The sequence below is a fragment of the Neolamprologus brichardi genome, chromosome 15 (assembly GCF_056152115.1).
Source record: "Neolamprologus brichardi isolate AB-2024 chromosome 15, ASM5615211v1, whole genome shotgun sequence".
Taxonomy (NCBI): Eukaryota; Metazoa; Chordata; class Actinopteri; order Cichliformes; family Cichlidae; genus Neolamprologus; species Neolamprologus brichardi.
The window spans coordinates 10,828,742-10,851,504 of NC_142118.1; the positions used below are offsets into that span (position 1 = coordinate 10,828,742).

The 22,763-nt window shown below is 39.3% G+C and overlaps 2 protein-coding genes across 3 annotated transcripts; one reads left to right on the forward strand and one right to left on the reverse strand.

Moving 5' to 3' along the window:
- Window positions 1-3,003: 3,003 nt before the first annotated feature.
- LOC148098415 (uncharacterized) lies at window positions 3,004-7,172 on the reverse strand. Its single transcript, XM_087852454.1, has 4 exons — window positions 7,146-7,172; window positions 4,178-5,639; window positions 3,946-4,009; window positions 3,004-3,549 (listed from the first exon to the last, which is right to left on the reverse strand). The coding sequence occupies exons 1-2, from the start codon at window positions 7,170-7,172 to the stop codon at window positions 4,956-4,958; spliced, it is 711 nt and encodes a 236-aa protein (XP_087708580.1). The 3' UTR covers window positions 3,004-3,549; window positions 3,946-4,009; window positions 4,178-4,955.
- On the forward strand, window positions 7,112-22,101 carry slc22a16 (solute carrier family 22 member 16). Of its 2 annotated transcripts, XM_035910521.2 has the most exons (9): window positions 7,112-7,299; window positions 8,812-9,288; window positions 10,525-10,642; window positions 12,932-12,991; window positions 13,094-13,493; window positions 14,644-14,771; window positions 19,150-19,259; window positions 19,630-19,729; window positions 19,868-22,101. In XM_035910521.2, exons 1-9 carry the CDS (start codon window positions 7,256-7,258, stop codon window positions 20,033-20,035), a joined length of 1,605 nt encoding a protein of 534 aa, XP_035766414.2. In that variant the 5' UTR covers window positions 7,112-7,255; the 3' UTR covers window positions 20,036-22,101. The 2 variants fall into 2 exon arrangements, with proteins under 2 accessions (XP_035766414.2, XP_006797114.2); XM_006797051.3 differs by having other exon boundaries at window positions 12,932-13,493.
- Window positions 22,102-22,763: the final 662 nt, after the last annotated feature.

Consider the following 22,763-nt stretch of genomic DNA (forward strand, 5'->3'; position numbering starts at 1 on the left):
TAAATTAGATCGGGAGAACCAGAGAGAATAAAGGATGTCGGGTACAGTAAGACGATCTCTGCTGCCACCTAGTGGTTAATTCTAAACAGCTGCATATGGAACTGATTACTGTTTCTTCTGTGTGATTACACATAAAAGCGTCCAGCTTTTACCTCAGAAGAAGTTGGAAAAACTCTAAATTTTAGACACGTGTTTTGTATCAAACATGTAGCAAAACAATGTTTCTTTTGTGAGATGCAGGAGACTTCTCTCTCTCCCTCTCCCTCTCCCTCTCTCTGCAGACAGCATTATTCATATTGGAATGATTTGTCCAGATCTGGTCAAAATCAGCTGCCACGTGGAATGCGTTTGTTTCTGGCTGCCCCCCCCCCCCCCTTCTTTTTTTTTCATATCCTCCAACAAAACAGGGTCCAGAGAGAGGTCATTTAAGCTCTATCTACTCACATCTACTTTAAAAGCAGTGTCTCAATATGGGGCCTGATATCACAGACCGATAGACCACCTGCTAATGAAGCAAAGGCAAAAATGCCTGCTGGGTAAATTTGATAGCGGCAAGGCTTATAACCACACAGTAAGGTCTAAGAGGGCGAGAGTAAACCCATAAGGGCTCATTTTGCTGTAGACATGTAATTATAGGTTACAAAAAAAATATCTAGAAATGAAAATCTCTTTTCATGGTTAGATAAGATAAACTGTCTAAGTTGCTTGCAAGTGGAATTTTGTAAACAGTGGCAAATACAGGTTTCATAAGACAAAAAGCAGGAAAACTGGAACAAGCTGGACTAATACAGGTCAATCTGCACCATAAAATCAATGTGTTTCTTGTATTTTGGGGAACACACCGATGTCTGGATGAACTGCTGAAGGTGAGTTGTATCAGGAAGAGGTGAAGGTTACCGTGTGTTTACTTTCAACTGGGGTCAAAAATGACACACACACACACACACACACACACACACAAGAATAACTTGATTGTTTTATAAGATTCTGGTCCTCAAAACACTGTAAATACATAATAAATAGCTGGCATGGGTCTCAGCTCACTACTCTTGAGCCTTGTGAGATAATTGTGTAAATGAGCAGTGGTCTAAGTTGCCTTGAAAAATGACACACCCCTATGTTACGTTTTCTCAACTCACCTGACTGCAGAATAAACGTATTGTTATAATAATATTGTTATAAAAAGCTTGTAGTTAATGACATTAAGTAATAATTCCACAGTTGGGATTTTTGTGTACATTTTGTCTCATCTAATATGTACACATTGCACAATCAAGATTAATTGGATCATCAAACAAACAAACAAATAAATTAATAATAATAATAATAATAATAATAATAATGATCTTAACGTATATTTTTAGGTTTTTATTTACAACAACGGTAACATGCTCACATACTGGTTTAATAATAAGCATTAAAAGGGTCAATATGTTACAAGGTTACACATCTGAGGCAATAAAGTACACCTGTTTGAGCTCCTTTTTTCCACACCTCAATAAATGATTGCACAGCAACCAGTGGCAAAGATAAGCACCTTCTACCCCGAGAGACCGCATGATATACATATGCATACATACAGAAAAAGCTGTGAAAATTAGCAACACTTCAAAAACTGGGATAAACGATCAAACCTATTAACTGGACTGACATAGCTGTAAGAATATAAGATATAGTTGCTTATATTCCACACCATAACAACGCCATACAGCCTCACTTAGATGTGGAAGACAATTTACAGCTGACCATCTGTTTGTGTCATAAAATTGTACCCTTTTACATGAAACAAACACATTTGTGAAATGCAATTGGCACAAATGCAACATGCAGTCTTGCTAGTAATGTGTCAATTACTTTTTAATGTTTAAATGTTAAACCTGATGACTTTCAAAGCAGACCTGCTGTTAATTTCACGGTAACACGCTGTTTAACAAATTGCCACAGTCAGCACGTACAACCTATTTCAATGATCCTTCTCCCGTTTTATTTCCCAGATGAGAAGCTGGAGTGAAAGCAAGTCAGTGTGATGGCAAAAGCAAACGCTGTTTAGTTAATAGTTTGTATTCGCATTCCTGCTGAATCCAGCCAAGACAAGATGCAGTGAGTCAATACAAACACAACGGCTGAACGTATCAATCATTAATCAAAGGATTGAATAGGAGCACTTGGAGAAGCAGAGACACAGAACGGGCTTTTAAGTTCTAAATGTGGGTCTTGCACAGAAGTGAATAACCTGTGATCTCACCCCACAAAAATGTGGTGAAGATGATTAAATGCATTCATTAAATGCTTACTTAAATAAGCAATTAAAATAGCCATTGCTGCTGTTGCCACAATTTTGAGGGAGCTAGCCAAATGGAAAGAGGGAATGATTGCTGGTGCAGAAACAGGACCTTGAGATGATTATGAACCCAGCAGCTCATTACTGCTTTGCTTAAACTGTAAACACCAGGCACATTTAGAGTAACTAGTTGTTTCAGTGGCCGCTTGTTTATGTTGACCCTGATAGGGGTTAAACTTTACAGGTGGACGTTATGCAAGGATAACCAGTTAACAACAGAATAAACAGTTCTAATACTTCTACACCTGCTACATCACACACTGTAAAATCGAATTAGTTCCCAGAACTCAAAAAAATTGAGGAAACTCGTTGCCTCAAAAAAAATTGAGTAAAGCTTAGCTAAAAATGACTAAATTAGGACAACTTATTTATTTTGAGTACTCTGTACAAGCTCATTTGTTCCCAGAACTCAAGAAAATTGGATCAAGTTTACGTAAGATGACCAAGTTAGGGCAACTTACTCATTTTGAGTACACAGTACGGCCTTGTTAGTTCCCAGAACTCAAAAAAATTAAGGAAACTCGTTGCCTCAAAAAAACTAAGTAAAGCTTACTTAAGATGACTGTTAGGACAACAGCCATCATTGCAAGTCTGCAGTATTAAGAATAACTTGATATTTCTGACTGTACAATACTAATTGTTTACCTACTGACAAACATTTCAAGTTCAACTAAATGAAAAAACAATTTGTGGTAACCGGAATATGATTAAAAATAATTAACAACACTTTTTGTAATGATGTTAAAATCAGCCCAACTTTTATTTTCAAACACAACAAAGTATAACAGCCAACATACTGGACACTGTTCTGCTGAACAACAAACAATTATATTGCCATCACTGTTATAATCTCACAATGAAATAAAGTCTCAGATGTAATTATTCTGAAAATAAGTTTAGGCCTACCACAAGTTTGTTTTGTACTTACATTACTTATATAATCAAAATAAAATATTTGTTGTTCTGTCACAAGTGCAGTCTCTAATTTAAACAACACATTTGTTTTGCATTCCAACACATGAGCATTACTGCCTGAATGACTGTCATGGATCGAGGTGATCCAAATGTAGGTGCAGAAGAAAGTCTTTAACTTCCCTTAAGTATAGTGGCAGTGGATGTGGGTTGGAGATGCAATGAGCTTGAACCTGCAGGCGACCATCTTCATTGACCACACCATCTGTGACGGAGGACTCATCTCTCCTGTTGTCCTGCAAGGAAACAATCATATTTTTTGGAACATGAACTGAATTGCTTTCTTAAAACATTTTTTTCTGCATTTGGTATAAATCAGACTCCAATTTACACAATCTCAGGCTCCCTCCCCACCAGAGAGGTGACATTCAATGTCCCACTGTCAGTCTGGATAGCCCTGACCACCACCCAACACACAATAATGTCATGAAAGCATCATTTTAAAAAGGGCTATGCAAACATGGCCAATAACTTTCATTCTAATGATGTGCAAAATGATTTGGGCACAAAACAAATTTTGTTGTTAGAAAACTTGCAGACTTCACTATTTACAGTGTAGACCCTCTAAACTAAGTTTGGGGGATGTGATCTTTCAAGAAATGCAGACAAACTGTTGTTGTTTGTTTACTTACACAGCATGTCTTGTAGAATTAACTGGAGTCACCAACAACAGCATAGTGCAGTCATATCTCAAGTCTAATAACAGAAGACAGGAAAAGATCAGTAAAGAAACAACTTCCCCAAACCAAAGCACAAATAAAACAATAAGTAAAACAGGCTGATCTAAAGTATGATTAAAGTTCAGCCTGATTAATATAAATGTCACTGACAGTTGCTAATATATTGGAAAACCAAAATACTTACCACTGAGTTTATGTCTTTCTGTCCAACAGCAGGAGTGCTGGTCCCGAGCCTCAAAGACAGTAAGCAGCAAGCAGAGGGAGAAAAAGCAGAACATTTTTCAGAAACTGATTTGATCCTTAATGGCTGTGCAATTATTGTAACATAGAGTTTGCTTATGTTGTTAAATAAAGTCTAGATTTGACATTAATAGATGCCACAGATGTTCAAAAGCTGCCACAAAGCATGAAAAAAAATGGACGTCTCTGAAAACATCAGAGCATTTTTGCAAATATGTGATGTCTTGATAAATTGAGCAGATATTTGAAATTTACACAGCTACATTGTTGCCTGAAAATATCTTAAAAGTTTATTTTGTGACCCAGAAAAAGTAATAAGTTTTTTAGCCGCGCTCCTCCTCCATTGCCAGGCTTACACAGGCTCTGACAACTGCGATCCTCCTTTTCAAATTCAAATTCAAATTCAAATTTTATTTGTCTCACACACACAACCATACACAGTATGACATGGGGGTGAAATGCTTGTAGCTGCGCAATGCCCGACCATTAAATGACAGAAAAAAAGTTTTACAGTATTTACAATTTACTACAAAATTTACAAATTAACTTAGGAATTTACAGTAAAAATAAAAATAAAAATAAATAAAAATGTGCAAACAGCAGAGAGAGATTATAAAGATTATAAATTATAGGAAATTATAGGAAATGTGTGGTGGTGCGTGTGGTGATGTGATGTGTGTGAGAGTCCAGTCTTATAGTGATGTGTGTGGGAGAGTCCAGTCCTACACCTGGTTCAGGGCCCGAATAGCCTGGGGGAAGAAGCTCCTCCTCATTCTCTCTGTTTTGGCCTTAAGGGAGCGGAAGCGCTTCCCAGACCTCAACAGTGAGAAGAGTCCATTGTTGGGATGGGAGAGGTCCATCATAATCTTCCTAGCTTTGGACTTGCACCGCTTGGTGTAGATGGACAGCAGGTCAGGGAGCTCTGATTGAATGATGCGTTCGGCTGAGCGCACCACTCTTTGCAGATCTCGTCTGTCCTGCTTGGTGCTGTTCCCAAACCAGGTGCAGATGTTTGCCGTCAGGACGCTCTCGATGGTGCAGCAGTAGAAGTTCTTGAGCACCTTCAGTGGCAGATGGAAGTCTCTAAGTCTTCTGAGGAAGAAGAGACGCTGACAAGCTTTCTTAACCTGGGTGTTGATGTGGCAGGACCATGACAGGTCCTGAGTGATGTGGACACCCAGGTATCGGAAACTGTCCACTCTCTCCACTGGCGTGCCACTGATGATGAGGGGTTTGTAATTCCTCGCCTGCTTTGTGGTGAAGTCCACGATCAGCTCCTTAGTCTTGCTGATGTTTAGGAGGAGGTTATTCTCCTGGCACCAGGTCTCCAGGTTCCTAATCTCCTCCAGGTAGGCCGTCTCGATGTTGTCGGAGATCAGGCCTACAACAACAGTGTCATCAGCAAACTTTTCCCCAGACTACCCTTTCTGGGTCACTAAATAACCTACACAGCTACATTTTCAGGCGAGAATGTAGCTGTGTACTGCTCAAATATCTACTTAATTTATCAAAATATCACATATTTGCAAAAGTGCTTCCACATTTTCGGAGAGCACTGTTATCCACCAGCATGATAGCTGAACCAAGGCTTGATAGAGTCCGCGAGCACAGCTAACTCCTGGCATATTCTTTTCAATCCCCCTGCACTCTTTTGGTACTCAGGGTACACCTGGCTGCACCTCCCGAAGAATTTTGTCTGGGCTCTTATTTCACTTTTTTATTTCAAACAATCAACAGAAAATTTCACTGACATAGTGTTATGTAAGGTTTTTAAGGCTGTGGTGTTAATTTTTAAGTAACATGTAACACGCTAGGCTAACACTAACTAGCTAGCAAGAGTATAAACCTGGTGCTAAACTAAGAGAAGCCATAAAATCAGTTTGAATAAGAGTAAACATTTACTCACCAAGTCAGTGTATCAGGTAAAGATTCACAGCAATGAAAACAATAATATCTTGAGCTGACGCTTTTCCAGGTTTTCTCAACATATTCCATAACAAATGCTGGCACCATGAACATGCGGACTGATCCAGGAGGGAGGAGGACGGTAGTGACGGGGCATTTTCAAAACACATCTTTCATCCTTCCGCACTGAAAAGCAAAACTTCCATCTTACTTAGTTTCTCTAAGTTAAGACAACTCAAATAAACTGAGTTTATCAGCATTTTTGCATAAAAGGTACTGGTAACTTATTTAAATCGAGTTCTGATAACAAAATGATAAAAACTGAGTTCAGCCTATTTAATATTTTTAATTAAACACAATATTACATTTTACAGTGCAAGATCTTCAGTTTGCAGATAGGTATAGTCACAGGTGTATCAAAGCAAACAACTCTCATCACTACTTCACTTTGTATCAAAATGTGAAAAAAAGCCCTTGACTGCATCATGGGTGCCATTTCCACAACAAAAAGTTCAAATTAGACTGATAAAACTAATGTAATCAAAGAGGTGATGTCATCAAACAAATGTTAAGTCATCATACAGACCTTTAAGTTCCAAAACATCATCATCATCATCATCATCAGTGATTTTCCCAGCTCATTTGGGGGTTTTAAGTGAATCTGAAGTTAGAAAGACACCAGTCTATTTATTAAAACCACCCAGTCACGTGTTACCAATTATAAAGACGCAATTCTGGAAAAGCGTTGTGCTGACTTTTTCGTTTTAGTATCGCTGAGGTGTTGCACTCTGTAGACGCCCCCTCCACGGAGAGCATGTGTCCAGATTTGAGGGCGGCTCGCTTAGTTTAAAAATAAAAATGAAAAAGATTTGGGGCAGTTGTCCATTTCATTATATCTGGGAAGAGAAGAGAGGACGTTTTTTTTTTTTTTAACACCAGCGTCTCGCTTATAAGTCTGTTGCCCCAGGAGCTCGAGTCTGTCAGCTGTGTGTGTGTGCCCCTCCTACCCTGCTTTCGTGAAGACCTCTGTTCATTATTTGGTGCTGATTCTCAGGAGCTGCTGCCCGCCAGGGAGAGACGCACCGGGAGCCACCGCGCACAAACGCGGCGTCAGAAAATGTCTGTGGAGAAAGTATTCGACGAGCTCGGACATTTCAAAAGGTACCGTGAGGATTGGCATGTTTTATCTATAGTCAGTTGTAACTTTACATTTCCTTTATTCTTTATTTGAGCTGGGGGGGGGGGGGGATTTTGTGGTAGGAGGCACCAACTTTAGAACCGTAAATATTCCACATCCCTCTTCACATTACAATTTTGAAAACAAACACTAATGAAAGTGGGAGATGACATAATTTGTTTTACAGCAACGATACAGATATACAGTGTTGGGAAGGTTACTTTTAAAATGTATTCCATTACAGAATACAGAATACATGCCCCAAAGTGTATTCTGTAACGTATTCCGTTACGTTACTCAATGAGAGTAACGTATTCTGAATACTTTGGATTACTTAATATATTATCATGCTGTTTACAACTACATGAATGTACTATTGCTGTGATTTATTACTGTTACTGAAGGTCCGCGGCTCCGAACCGTAGTAAAGGGACCTCTGGCTAATACGGTGGGTTCTGTGTCGGGCTCGTAGCCGAAAACTAGCTTTACTTTGTTGTCTGGGTCAACTTTGCTAGACAGAGAGAGGCGTTGAAAGGCTGCTCCAACAGAACTTATTGTTTTTGGATGAAAACACGAACACGGTGTACAGTCGAGTCTTAATAGCTTACTTACAACTGGGCTCGTCATGCACTCTTCTTGGCTGCAGTGGTTATTATTATATTTACATGCTTCCAGCTCCTGTTTTTGCTTGATGACAGCTCATACTTTTCCTTTTTCTCCCTCCCTCGCTCACTCAATTAGGGGGTGGACATTCGCTTAGAGAAACTTTGTAATCTTGAAAAATAACTAATTAGAGTTAGAAATAGGCCTGTGTATCCTTAGTAGACACATGGTTAATGTATTTAAACTATAAAGTTTATATATTCATTTTTAGTAGGCTTTTTCAAAATGACTTAATAAACACACCTGGAACTATTTCTTTCTGTGCGGGTTGGTTTTACCTGACTACCTCTCCATCAGTCAAGTTGTTTTCCCACTTTTTAACCTAAAAACGTTTAGGGTTTTATGAAAAAGCTGGTAAAAAAGTTTTACCTTTCCATACAGGTTAGGTACACTGCTAAAATCGCGAGTCACCATTAATTTCTTTATATTTTGAAGATGGAGAGGAGCAAGGGTTGGATTGAAAATCAGTAAAAAAAAAAAAAAGGCAGCCAGTGTCCAAAGAAGAACATGGATAGATTTTCAGAAAGCCCAGACAACTATTGCACAAAGTCACTTTACAAATGACAAGAAAGTCTGATTCCTTGGAAGAAAACCAAGACATGAGGGGTGTCTCAAGATGCTGTCTATGATATAGACTTGTTTTCTGAATAAATTACTACATTCAAAGCAATTGTCTTGAAACGATAATGCTGTTGGATACCTGGAAATGTCTTTTAGATTCCATTAAAAGTTAAACTATTATGGTTGCCTTTGTAGAAGTTTTTTTGTTTTTGTTTTTTTGGTGATACTGTAAAATCACCACAATAATTTTCCTGTATTCTCCTTCTGTCCAGATTTCAGGCATGTCTGTACTTTGCAGCAGTCTTCCAGGCCATAGCTTGTGGAATCCACTACCTGGCCTCAGTTTTTCTGGTGGAAACTCCAATTTTTGTGTCTAGCGTGCCCGGCAACATCACCGACGTTTTGTATGGTAACGTGACGGCAAGCAGCCTGGAAGGAATCTTACCAGTCTTCAAATCAGGTAGTGGACCGCTGGTGGTGAAGACAGCAGAAGGAGAACAGTGGGAGCTAAGCCGGTGCCGCTGCACCCTTCGCATCAACCCAACACACTTTTCATATGACTTCGATGGCAACAAAACAGTGAAAGAATGTACAGGGAACTTTGTTTATGACCACACCGAAGTTTACCAAAGCATTGTGACCGACTGGGACTTGGTATGTGATAAAGAGTGGCTGGCCAAGCTGTGCCAGCCCACATTCATGCTCGGGGTGCTGATTGGAGCGCTGGTGTTTGGGGACGTTGCTGACAGGTAAGCAGGGGCTGCTGTAAGATGAGGCCAAGGTTATTTTCAGGCAACGTGTAGAGTCAAAGACAGGGATTAAATGTTACCATGTGACACTTTTGGAGTTAAGTTTTAATCAGGAAGGGCTGGAACATAGACTATATGTTAAAAAAAAAGGAACTTGCCAATATTTCATGCAGTTGTAATTTCAGGACGTATGGCTTCGCATTAGGTCAAGAAGGTAGTGGAAAGAAATTATTATAGTGAAAATGAGGCAGGACAAGTGAAAGCATAGTTAATGTAGATTGGAAAAAAAGAAGTGGAAGGTAATGACTGGAGCAGATTTGAGTGGTTAGCATTTACATGTGCAGGGGTGGCTGTAGCTCAAGAGGTAGCGCAGGTCACCTACTAATCGAAAGATTGGTGGTACGATCCGTGGTTGCTCCAGTCTGTTTGCCAAACATCCTCTGGCAAGAAACTAAACCCAAGTTGCTCTCCGAATGCGAATTCGTGTGATTGTTAGATAGAAAGCATTTGAGCAAAAAAATGAAAAAATGCTTGCGTGAATGGGTGAATGAGGCTTGTTATATAAAGAGCTCCGGGAGAGTAGAAAAGCACTATAAAAGAATCAGGCCATTTACCATTTACAGCAGTAAATTTTAGCAGAAAGCAGTCAATCTTCTCCTATAGCAGATCCTAGTAATCACTCTGTAGAATGCAATTAATAATACCACACATATTATGCTAACATTTGGCTCCAGTTTTTAAAAATTCTTTAATAGCAACTTACCAAAAGTCATAGTTTCTGTCTGAAACAAACCATAATTCCGCTTCCTTTAAGCCAACTTATATTTGATTGGCTGTCCCTCTCAAACAGAAGGTTTGATCAGGAAGTGGGCAGGGCTGTTGGATACACAACCAGAGCCGTGTGCTTTACATGACTATACTGAGGCTATCTGCTTTCATTAAGATCATACAGAGCCAACAGAAGAAAAAAACAAACTCTGTTTAGCTCACAGGGATCACTCGCACATACGATGCCTTTATTATTTGATCTGACCTAACCGTAACTTCATGCACAAGTATCATATTCCTGTCAAGCACTCCTGTCGAAATGATTTAAAATCACGTGCGATTGTGACAACTTTATAAGCCCCTTTTAATCGATTCCTTAACTGAATATACAAGCTCTTTTCTCTTCCTCTGTTGGTCTGCTCGTCTCTGTCATTCTTTTTCACATAGTTTTCTCTCTCTCTCCACCAGAGTTGGGCGTGTGAAGATTCTGATGCTCACCAGCGTTTGTCAGTTTGGGTTCGGAGTAGCTGTAGCATTCTCCGGAAACTACTATTTCTTTGTGGTGCTCCGCTTTCTCCTTGCTATGGTGAGTTCAGTGTGGGTACGGTTGTGAATGTTCACGTACCTGTGCGTGCGTGTGTTTTGCAAAAAGCCAATGTGGGACAAGAGAAGTGGCATATTTGCAATGTTCTTCTTGCAAACAGCCACCAGTGGATGTTTCTCAACCAAACAACCTCTTGTCCAGTCCCTAATGTTCTCAGGAAACAACTTGAATACACCCCCTGTAGGCATATTGCAGCTAAGCCAACATGCAAACCAAAAATACCCCTTAAATATGTAATTTAAGGAAATGTGACACAAACAGTGACAAATGGGTTTGGTTTCTGTCTTTATATTTAAACATGGGTTTGTTTGCTTTAGATGCAGATTATTTCATATCTGCTTAAACTAACACCCCTAAGGAAGGCGGTCTGTATGGTTACAAGTCCACATGTCAGTACATTAGCAGTGAAAGGGCCTTTTCAGTATGTTTACTATTTCACTCCTTTCCGTCTTCTACCATCCCCCCCCAGTCCTCATCAGTTACAGCTGTTGTTTTTCACACAGTCAGTGAGTCAGGCCCTCGTACACTGATACTGCACAGCTACACTATGAAACCACACGGCAAACCGACAAAGACATATCCCCAAATCATTTCTATGAACTATAAATTTGTTGTATGGTGGTACTGGGTACTACAAGAGCATGCAGTCAGTTTCTCTTTCCTTCGTAAGTTCACAAGGTTGAACACAAAGGATATACTTGAGGTTTACTAGCATGATCATAACCTTATATTTAAAGCCTGAGCAACATAAGTTATATAAGACTGATACAGATATTTGCTGATTTAAAAATCTGACATTCCAATATATCGACCAATACTTTCCAAAACAGATTTCCCTAACATTTGTTATGTGTAGTTATTTACTTATTTGTTTATATACTTGTCCACTTTGTTCGGATTAGCTGGTTGTTGGGCGTTTCAAACACGGTTGCCAGCAGGGAAGCTGCAGAGTGCCATCTTGTGGACAAATTATGGTACTGTCTCGAAAAAGTCTCGAGCCACCTCTCACTCAGCATTTGCAGCTATTTATTGAAACATGAGCTAACATACAAGGAAATACAATAAATAGGGCAGATTCTGCAAAGGTCTAACAAGTTTTAGGGAATATTTGGGATGACCACCTTTATTCTTTGACAGACCCTGAACTCTCACTTTTTAGTAATTTCTTTAAGTTGTCTACAGGAATAGTTCTCCATGCAGCTTGAAGGATATTCAAAGCTCTTCTTTGTATGTTGGCTGTCTTATGTTCTGTTCTCTATCAAGATGATCCCATAGCACTCTGGGGAAGCCAATCCACGACTAATAGTGTTCCACTGTGATTTCTTTTTCTGTCCAGGTGTAAATGGGTTTAGGATTATTGCCAATATGAAAAATGAAGTGCAATTACATTATTTCCTAATGGTATTGCATGGTGGCTCAAAATCTGATGGTGTTCAAATATCCATCAATTTTGACAAGATCCCCAACATCACTGGTTGAAACGCCACCCCAAACCACGACACTGTGTTTTAAAGATGGCTGCAGACAGTCGCTATTGTACCACTGAACTGACATCCTCTGTAAATATTGATGATGACTTAAACCAAAAAATTTAAATTTCGATTCATTACTCCATAAGATCTGTTCCCACTCAAATTCAGTTCAAGTCTTGTATAATTTGGCATACCTCTGCCTTTTCTCCCATTTCCCTTCCATAAGAATGCCTTCTTGACAGCCACCTTTCCGCTCAGACCGTTTCTGGTGAGGCTGTAACAAACAGTAAATGGATCAACTGATTGACCAGATGTATCTTTCAGATCTTTGCTATTTTTCCCCCCCAGCTTATCCCTGAATGATTCATAGGTCAGTGTTAAGTGGCTTAACAAACAAAGAAACAAAAACCACAAACCTCCCAAAGACAAATTAAACAAAAGCAAAAAAATTTCAGCCACCAGGTCAGGTAAAAAGTCTGGACTGAAAATGAGTGAAAAAGCAGCCAATGTCCAAAGAAAAACTTCAGAAGGCCTGTTTCTCAAGTGCTCTTTAAAAATCTTAAGAAAGTCTAGCTCCTTGGAAACCAAATATTAAGAAATGATGGATGACTCAAGACTTTTGCACAGTACTATATACAACATCAACATCTGTAACATGTTAGAAGGGCATTTTTTCCATCTCTTATTTTATTTTTTTACATTTTCATTTCTTGGCCACTTTATTTGTTTTCTGTGGAAAACTGCTATTAAACTGCTATTAAAATGACTAGTTCCTATTTCTCATCTTTGCTTTTGACAGGTGTCTAGTGGCTATCTGGTGGTGGTCTTTGTCTATGTAACAGAGTTCACTGGCAACAAGGTACGCACATGGACATCGATGCATGTGCATGCAGCCTTTGCTGTTGGCGTCATGATGGTGGCTCTGACTGGTTACCTGGTGCGGGTGTGGTGGATCTACCAGATAGTCCTCTCCGTATGCACCGCACCTTTCTTGCTCTTTTGCTGGAAGTTTCCCGAGACTCCCTTTTACTTGATGGCCAAGGGCCGCTATGAGGAAACGGAGAAACTGCTGAATGTGATTGCCCGCGTCAACGGCCTTGAATGCAGGCTGAAAGCTGAGGATCTCCTGGAGCCAGGGAAGAGAGAAGATGGCAAAAGTCTGCTGAAGGGAGACACAGAGGAGCAGTCGTCCAAGCCTGAGAAGAAGCTGACCATCGTGGACCTGTTTGGCAGCTGGAGGATGGCCGGTCGTACATGCACAGTGTGGGCCATCTGGTTCATCGGCAGTCTGGGCTACTACGTCTTCTCTCTGGGCTCAGTAAATCTGGGTGGAAACCAGTATGTTAACCTCTTCCTTGCTGGTAAGTGATTGTCACATGAGTGTTAAACATGTACTTAATATTGTGATCATATTGGCACTTTTTTTTTTTTACCTTTGGTGTCAGATGTAGAATAGTGTCTCTGCTTCTTACTCTACTTCAGAGTGTTTCCAGTGAGTCTGGAGATGATTTAGTTCATCTGTTTAATCTAAAAACAACTCTTGCTACTTCTAAGTTGAGCAGAACCTTATGTGAAAATTTCAAACACAGTAAAAATGATATGTTCCTCTACTTTGCTTTGTTTAGTGCTCTGTATATGTAACCGAGAGTGAAATCAGACTGCGAGGACTCAACAAAAATAGCGGCACTCCATCCTTAAGCTAAATGGCTTCCTCGTGGTTTTCTGTCTGATTGAGAAAATAGGATTTACAGTCTAACAAACATCTTTTAGTTGAACTGATATAGTGTTCATGTAATGCTATTTGAAAACACGGGATTTTATTTAACCTTTGACTCAGTATGATCACTTAATTATAAAATAAGTTTACAGAATTTATTACTAGCTGTGACTTAGGTAGGTAGATAGATTATTAATCCCACAAGGGAAATTGTTGACATTAGATAAGAGTAAAGATAACCAAATGTGTAACCAAGTCGACCATGAAAAAGTGCACTTACCTCCATCTTTACCTAGAGGTCGAGTAGAAGAATATTTTTGTCACCTCTCCCTTGAAACTGTCATGAGTCTAGAAGCATGATTGGATAATGATGTTGTTTGGCTTGTTTTGGGGGTTTTTGTTGGGGTTTTTTGCATTTCACAACTCTCCAATAGATTTCCATTCAGGACAGTAAACTTGAAGGTTTTTTTCAGATTTGACTGTTGATTCTGTACATGCAGATTGGATGTCTAGGTCAAATTGTAAATGATGTTAATTCAAGTCACAAAGTAATTGTTTTAAATGAATTGTCTTGTATCTTCACGCTCAACGGAAAGTGTATATTTAATATTGACCATTTAATTGCCAGAGGAATATATAGTGAGTGATCCCCATTTACTTCCATTAGAGGCACAGTGAAGAGCATATCTGGGAGGCAGCTTTTCAGATGGTTATTTAGGTCCTCCAGATAGAATGTCACTGTCAGTGCCAGTCATAACCCCTGACAGAGAGCGGCTGTGGTTGGTTGTTTCCAGGTGCAGTGGAGCTCCCTTCTTATCTGGTTGGCTGTTTTGCAATGGATCGGATTGGAAGGAAGAAGACGTGTGCCCCGTCTCTGCTCCTGGCCGCGGTCGCCTGTTTTCTCATCATTGTGGTACCTGCTGTACGTACAGAGATGCACCCCACCACCACCACCACCAAAAAAAAGTTCAGCTGTTCACAGAAATCCGCATTGCAGTCATCTTTAGGTGCAAGTGTCAGAGTTCAACAGTACCAGCCCAGTGACAAGGCGATAAATCAGACAGTCCAAACTGTGCAAGTATTTTAAGAAACTCTCTCTAACATGTGTTAAGTTCTGAGGCAACTTTGCAATCCTAAGCTATACCGCCATGTCTTTTTTGGAGGGAAGAGGCTTCGTCTTGGTAACTCTTACAAATGAGCCATGCTTGTAATCCTGCATCCTAACTGCACGTGGAGCTTTACACATGTGACAGTGATGCTACTGCTTACAAGATAGAATAAATATAGCATAGAGTTACTTAAAGTACTTGTACTCTAATGAACTCGACTGTTATTGCGATGTATTTTGTGATCGCTGACTGGTACTAATGAGATCCGACACTTGAAGCTCCCAACATGTGTTCTGAGCTCTGACCCAAATTAGCACTGTTCATGGATGAGCTGGCAAACAGCTGGTACTTCATTTTTAAATAAATATGACCTTTGATCTAAGGAGCCACGCAAACAGTGAAAGATGGAAAAAAAATAGCAGCATGGAGACGGCAAAGATTGCGACAACAGGGACACGTCTAAAGTTCTGCGTTGCAACCCTGCTGACACGGCAGTAGCGACCCTTTTACTCACACCTGTTCATTCCAGCTGTCATGAATCCAGTTGCAGTCTCATTAAGTGAAATGTGGATTATTAAATATTAGGTCTCTCTCCTCCAAGTCTCTGTTAGTACATGACTTAATAATTGATCAACAAATTGATTTACTCTGCCTTACAGAAACCTGGTTGCAGCAGGATGATTATGTTAGTTTAAATGAATCAACACCCCCGAGTCATTCTAACTACCAGAAATCTCGAAGCACAGGTCGAGGGGGCGGTGTGGCAGCAATTTTTCACACCAGTCTATTAATTAATGAAAGACCCAGACAGACTGTTAATTCATTTGAAAGCCTGATGCTTAGCATTGTCCACCCCAGCTGTGAAACTCAGAAACCAGTCTTACTTGTTATCATCTATCGTCCACCTGGGCCTTACACAGAGTTTCTGTCTGATTTCTCAGACTTTATATCTAATTTAGTTCTGAGCTCAGATAAAATAATTATTGTGGGTGATTTTAACATCCATGTTGATGCTAAAAATGACAGCCTCAACATGGCATTTAATCTGTTGTTAGACTCAATTGGTTTCTCTCAAAATGTAAAAGAACCCACCCACCACTTTAATCACACTCTAGATCTTGTTTTAACATATGGCATAGAAACTGAACATTTAACAGTGTTTCCTGAAAACCCTCTCCTGTCTGATCATTTCTTGATAACATTTACATTTACAATAATTGATTACGCAGCAGTGGAGAGTGGACTTTATCAAAGTAGATGTCTTTCTGAAAGCGCTGTAACTAAGTTTAAGAATATAATCCAGCCACTATTATCATCGTCAATGCCCTGTACCAACACAGAGCAGAGCAGCTATCTGAACGCTACCCCAACAGAGGTCGACTATCTTGTTAATAATTTTACCTCCTCACTACGTACGACTCTGGATACTGTAGCTCCAGTGAAAACTAAGGTCTCTAATCAGAAGTACCTGACCCCGTGGTATAATTCTCAAACACGTACCCTAAAGCAGATGACTCGTAATCTGGAGAGGAAATGGCGTGTCACAAATTTAGAGGATCATCATTTAGCCTGGAGAAATAGTTTGTTGCTTTATAAGAAAGCCCTCCGCAAAGCCAGAACAGCTTACTACTCATCACTGATTGAAGAAAATAAGAACAACCCCAGGTTTCTCTTCAGCACTGTAGCCAGGCTGACAAAAAGTCAGAGCTCTTTTGAGCCAACCATCCCTTTAACGTTAACTAGTGATGACTTCATGAACTTCTTCACAAATAAAATTTTTATCATTAGAGAAAAAATTACCAATAATCATCCCACAGATGTAATATTATCTACAGCTACTCTTAGTACCATTGATGTTAAGTTAGACTCTTTTTCTCCAATTGATCTCTCTGAGTTAACTTCAATAATTACTTCCTCCAAACCATCAACGTGTCTTTTAGACCCCATTCCTACAAAACTGCTCAAAGAAGTCCTGCCATTGATTAATTCTTCGATCTTATATATGATCAACCTATCTCTAATAATCGGCTATGTACCACAGGCCTTCAAGGTGGCTGCAGTTAAACCTTTACTCAAAAAGCCATCTCTAGACCCAGCAGTCTTAGCTAATTATAGGCCAATCTCCAACCTTCCTTTCATATCAAAAATCCTTGAAAGAGTAGTTGTCAAACAGCTAACAGATCATCTGCAGAGGAATGGTTTATTTGAAGAGTTTCAGTCAGGTTTCAAAGTTCATCACAGCACAGAAACAGCTTTAGTGAAGGTTACAAATGATCTTCTTATGGCCTCTGACAGTGGACTCATCTCTGTGCTTGTCCTTCTTGACCTTAGTGCAGCATTCGATACTGTTGACCATAATATCCTGTTAGAGCGATTAGAACATGCTGTAGGTATTACAGGTATTGCACTGCAGTGGTTTGTATCATATCTATCTAATAGACTCCAATTTGTGCATGTAAATGGAGAGTCCTCTTCACACACTGAGGTTAATTATGGAGTTCCACAGGGTTCAGTGCTAGGACCAATTCTGTTTACATTATACATGCTTCCCCTAGGCAGCATCATTAGAAGACATAGCATACATTTTCACTGCTATGCAGATGACACCCAGCTCTATCTGTCCATGAAGCCAGATAACACACACCAATTAGTTAAACTGCAGGAATGTCTTAAAGACATAAAGACTTGGATGGCCACTAACTTTCTGCTTCTTAACTCAGATAAAACTGAGGTCATTGTACTCGGCGCTGAAAAGCTTAGAAATATGGTATCTAACCAGATTCTTACTCTGGATGGCATTACCTTGGCCTCCAGTAACACTGTGAGGAACCTTGGAGTCATTTTTGACCAGGATATGTCCTTCAACGCACATATTAAACAAATATGTAAGACTGCTTTCTTCCATTTGCGCAACATCTCTAAAATTAGAAATATCCTGTCTCAGAGTGACGCTGAAAAACTAGTTCATGCATTTATTACTTCCAGGCTGGACTACTGCAATTCATTATTATCAGGATGTCCAAAAAACTCACTGAAAAGCCTTCAGTTAATCCAAAATGCTGCAGCAAGAGTACTGACAGGGACTAGAAAGAGAGAGCATATTTCTCCTGTTTTGGCCTCCCTTCATTGGCTTCCTGTTAAATCCAGAATTGAATTCAAAATCCTGCTCCTCACATACAAGGTCTTAAATAATCAGGCCCCATCTTATCTTAATGACCTTGTAGTACCATATCACCCTATTAGAGCACTTCGCTCCCGCTCTGCAGGCCTACTTGTTGTTCCTAGAGTATTTAAAAGTAGAATGGGAGGGAGAGCCTTCAGTTTTCAGGCCCCTCTTCTGTGGAACCAGCTTCCAGTTTGGATTCGGGAGACAGACACTATCTCTACTTTTAAGATTAGGCTTAAAACTTTCCTTTTTGCTAAGGCATATAGTTAGGGCTGGACCAGGTGACCCTGAATCCTCCCTTAGTTATGCTGCAATAGATGTAGGCTGCCGGGGGATTCCCATGATGCATTGAGTTTTTCCCTTCCAGTCACCTTTCTCACTCAGTATGTGTTAACAGACCTCTCTGTATTGAATCGTATCTGTTATTAATCTCTGTCTCTCTTCCACAGCATGTCTTTTATCCTGTCTTCCTTCTCTCACCCCAACCGGTCGCAGCAGATGGCCGCCCCTCCCTGAGCCTGGTTCTGCCGGAGGTTTCTTCCTGTTAAAAGGGAGTTTTTCCTTCCCACTGTCGCCAAAGTGCTTGCTCATAGGGGGTCATATGATTGTTGGGTTTTTCTCTGTATCTATGAAGCGCCTTGAGGCGACTTTTGTTGTGATTTGGCGCTATATAAATAAAATTGAATTGAATTGAATTGAATTAAGTTCCAGTTTGTTTCCAGCACTTCTTAATAGAAACCACACTATAGCTTGGCTGTATACAGTTTATACACTGCTTTGTAGTCAATGTGATAATCAAATACATTTTATTTTACATTCAAGCTTATTCTTCACTTAGTTACCATATATTAACATGTATGTTTTTTAAGTCAAGGGCAAGTACTTACTTGTGCTTCCTTGAGTTTTTAAAAGTAGTATATGTGCCTGGAATTTAGTTTTGTTATTTGGTGCTACGTGACTAAAGCTAAATTGAATTGAAATCTTTGTCTTTCTCTTTGTTTTTCTTTCTCTCCTCATTTCTACAGGACATAGAGATCCTAACTATTGTTCTGAGTATGATAGGAAAGTTTGCTATTGCGATTGCCTTTGGTCTCATCTACCTCTACACCTGCGAACTTTACCCGACTATCATCAGGTAAGCACGCTAAAGAGTTTTGTTTTTGTTTTAAGGGTTTGCTAAAACTGCTAAAAAACTATTATTATTTTTTCATATTGCAAAAACTAAAGAACTCTTTATATGTGAAACAGAAAATTCATGCATTCATATACAACCATAATTTCAGGTTAAAGTTGATTTGATTTGGAAATCATTGCATTCTGTTCTTGAGAGCTTTACTGGAATAGGGGTTTGTACTTTGCTGCTATATTAAGGGCAAAGTTTCATATTTGAATCTTCCACTTTAGAACTAGCTAGACCTGTGAACTAAATTTAAAAACTAAAATCAATGTAATATTCCGACATTTTATTAATTCTAACAGAGGGAGTAATTCTGCTCTTCCTCCAGGTCTTTGGCAGTAGGTAGTGGCAGTATGATGTGCCGTGTCGGCAGTGTGGTGGCCCCTTTCTGTGTCTACCTGGCTGATATCTGGATCTACCTACCTCAGGTATAGAAATGTATTTAATGTTTTAGCTGTCAACTTGCATTTGTTCTCATTTATCATAGTTTATTTCTAAGTTTATCCTGGCAGCACTGCTAAATTAAAAATTTCCCCCCCTTTTTCTCAATCACGACCTGTGTTTAGCTTATTGTGGGAATCCTGGCATTAATTTTTGGAGTACTCGCACTGTTTCTGCCTGAGACCCTTGGCAAACCTCTGACAACCACCTTGGAAGAGGCTGAATCTCTGGGACGTAAGCCCAGCAAGATGAACGACAGACTGGAGCTGAACCAGCATGGAGCAAAAGCTTGAGCCGTACACTTCAGGGAACACAGAGATCTACACACAAGGAGACAAGCTGTGGAAGAGAGACGAGGTGACAACAGTTAAATACCTGGAAACACAAACGACATAGATTAATAGGATGGTTGGAAAAAAGTGAAAAACAAGAAAAGATAACAGGTTTTTATGATAACTTGTGAAGTGACTTTTTTGTTGACATTTTGTTCTGCAAAGTGACCAACAGCTTGATATTTTAGGAGGCCTGAGAACTTCCTCACACTCTTCTGCTCTATGATGTAATCATCACAAAACAACGAAAATCATGTGCCATGTGTGGTAATTTGTGAAAGCATACTTTGAGTCTTTTTTGTAGTTTCGATCATAATTCCTATTACCGATTTTAACTTTGTACTTAAAAAAATGTTCAAAATTTCTTGGAACACAGCTACAAAAAAGACAGACAGGACAGACAATAGAAAGACTTTATTTATTTTTAAATCAAATTAAGTTTTTGTAGTTATAGGCAGAACAAAAGCAGATTTTTATGTTAGGTCGTCAGGTGTTTCTTGCCCTGTTGGGCTTCTTTCAGCACGTATCCTCCTGCTCTTACCACAGTGTTTATATTACGGACAAGAAGTGATGACCAAAACTATTAAAATCAGACTACAGCTGTACTGAACCAAGTTATCCTTTAGAACAAAGTTATCAAGGCTAAACTGCTGCACATTTTTTGACGTCTCCGACCATCTGACCAGATCATGGCAGTGCCTTGGTTATTTTATACCATAATAAATCGTATGTCGTGTATCTAGAATGTATTATTCTAATATTAAATAAGTGCCTTCAACTTGCCGTTTAAGGCTTTCTTTTAATCTCAGGACATCAGTTTTGCAGTGAATCTATCACTGGATTTATCCTCAGCTGCCTCTTGTTAAAGATCAAATATTTAAAGGTAACAAAAGAGCAAAGTTTTGCACACCATTGTTAGACCTTTATTAAGTCTTCTTCTTCCTATTATTGTGACCTTTATTAAAGGTTTATTCACAATGAATTTTCTAATTACCCATAAACATTACGGCGATCACAATAACAGTGTGCAGGAGTTTTTTAATTGCTCATCTTGTCTAAGATGCCATTGCTGAGCTTTACTATGCCTTTGTTATCTAATGTGTGTGCATGTGTGGGTATAACTGAGTAGAACAGTCAAGTTAAGATTTTTTTTATATGTGCTTATATGCAATCAGATGCTAGGCAGATTAAGAAAAGAAGCATAATAGTACCTTATAGAGTCTTCAAGAGTCAAATATGATCTCCAGATGTTTGGACCAAATACAGGGATGGACCACAACACTGAGGAGATGTACTGTGTATACCTGATTTACAATATTATGTTACAGTTATGGTGCATTAATCCAAAGGAGAAAAAGAACAGCGGCTGGTGTTCTAAAACTGGTGACTGGTCTGCAATCAACAGTATGGACTTTTCCATTAATAGCATCCTCGTCTTATTTTGATTTACAAGAAATATGTTGAGGGTTGACACTGGGGTTTATGGCTTCTTCATTCTGTTCATATGGACTGGCTTTAGTTAGCACAGTTTTACAGTGATACAGAGAAGAGATTTTATAAACCTTGGTAAAGGAGCAAGCGAATTCCTTCCATTTGTCAATAAGGAAAGTTTGAACTTGGTGCTGGAAATGCAAAAATAATACAGCAGGTCTGAGGATACGGTGCCTATATACATTAACAGCTTTGTGTTTGATGGTGAAGGGGAAGTCCCACAGCCACAGTGACATTCCCATCGCCATTACCGAATACATAAAGGTCCTCTGTGTTCAACTTTTCAGGAGAAAACTACCAGTTTTTATGTGTGTGTGCTTATGTGTATGGAAAAGTACTAAACATGAGTTAGGCTTCTAACGTGAACTTCCAGTTCTGTCGTGATACTGGTGCCTCAAATAGAGTGGGGGCTATTACTGGGCTAAATGGAGCGAGTAAGGATGTAAGGATTGGGATAAAGGTTAAGATAACTTTAGGGTTTAGGTGTAGTAAGGTACAGTAAAAACAGAGTTCCAGAGTAGCAATAGCTTTACTTAAATAAGAACACGAGGCCAGTTACAGCAAACCTGTTAGGTGCGTATTACGCCTCCCTTGCTTTCTAAGAATTGCTACTGATTGGCCTCATTTTGGTTATTTTAGATTCATGCACACACAGTCTTGTTTTCAACTCAGAGGATCTTGCTTTGGCTGATACTCATTTCCTGGAGACTCATCCATATAATAGCTGCTTATTCCTAGACCATAACCTAAAGCGAACCTTTTCCTTAACCTTAAGGCGAGGCTTCGACTTAAAATTGCTTAAAGGGAGATGGGTACTCGTAATGTGACTGTGTAAACAGATTTATGTCCTCACAGCATGCATGCACACGGACACTCTGCTTTTTCTTCACTGTTGTTATCAATCTGCTTCATGTAAGTGATTATTTCCCGTTGTTGACGATGTGCAAAAATTCTGAAAATGCAACGAATGTTTGTGGATATTTACAAAAACATTTTGTCACTCAAATTTTTCAAGATTTAAATAAAAACCATTTAAGTATTACAATGAGTGATGACTATTTATGCTTTATTAAGTGCACCTTGCTAGTATTCGGTTGGAGCGCCTGTTGTGTTCAGAACAGCTTTAGTTATTTGTGGCAAATATTAAACAAGGTGCTGGAAATATTCACACATTCACATTGTGCTCATAAAGCAGTGG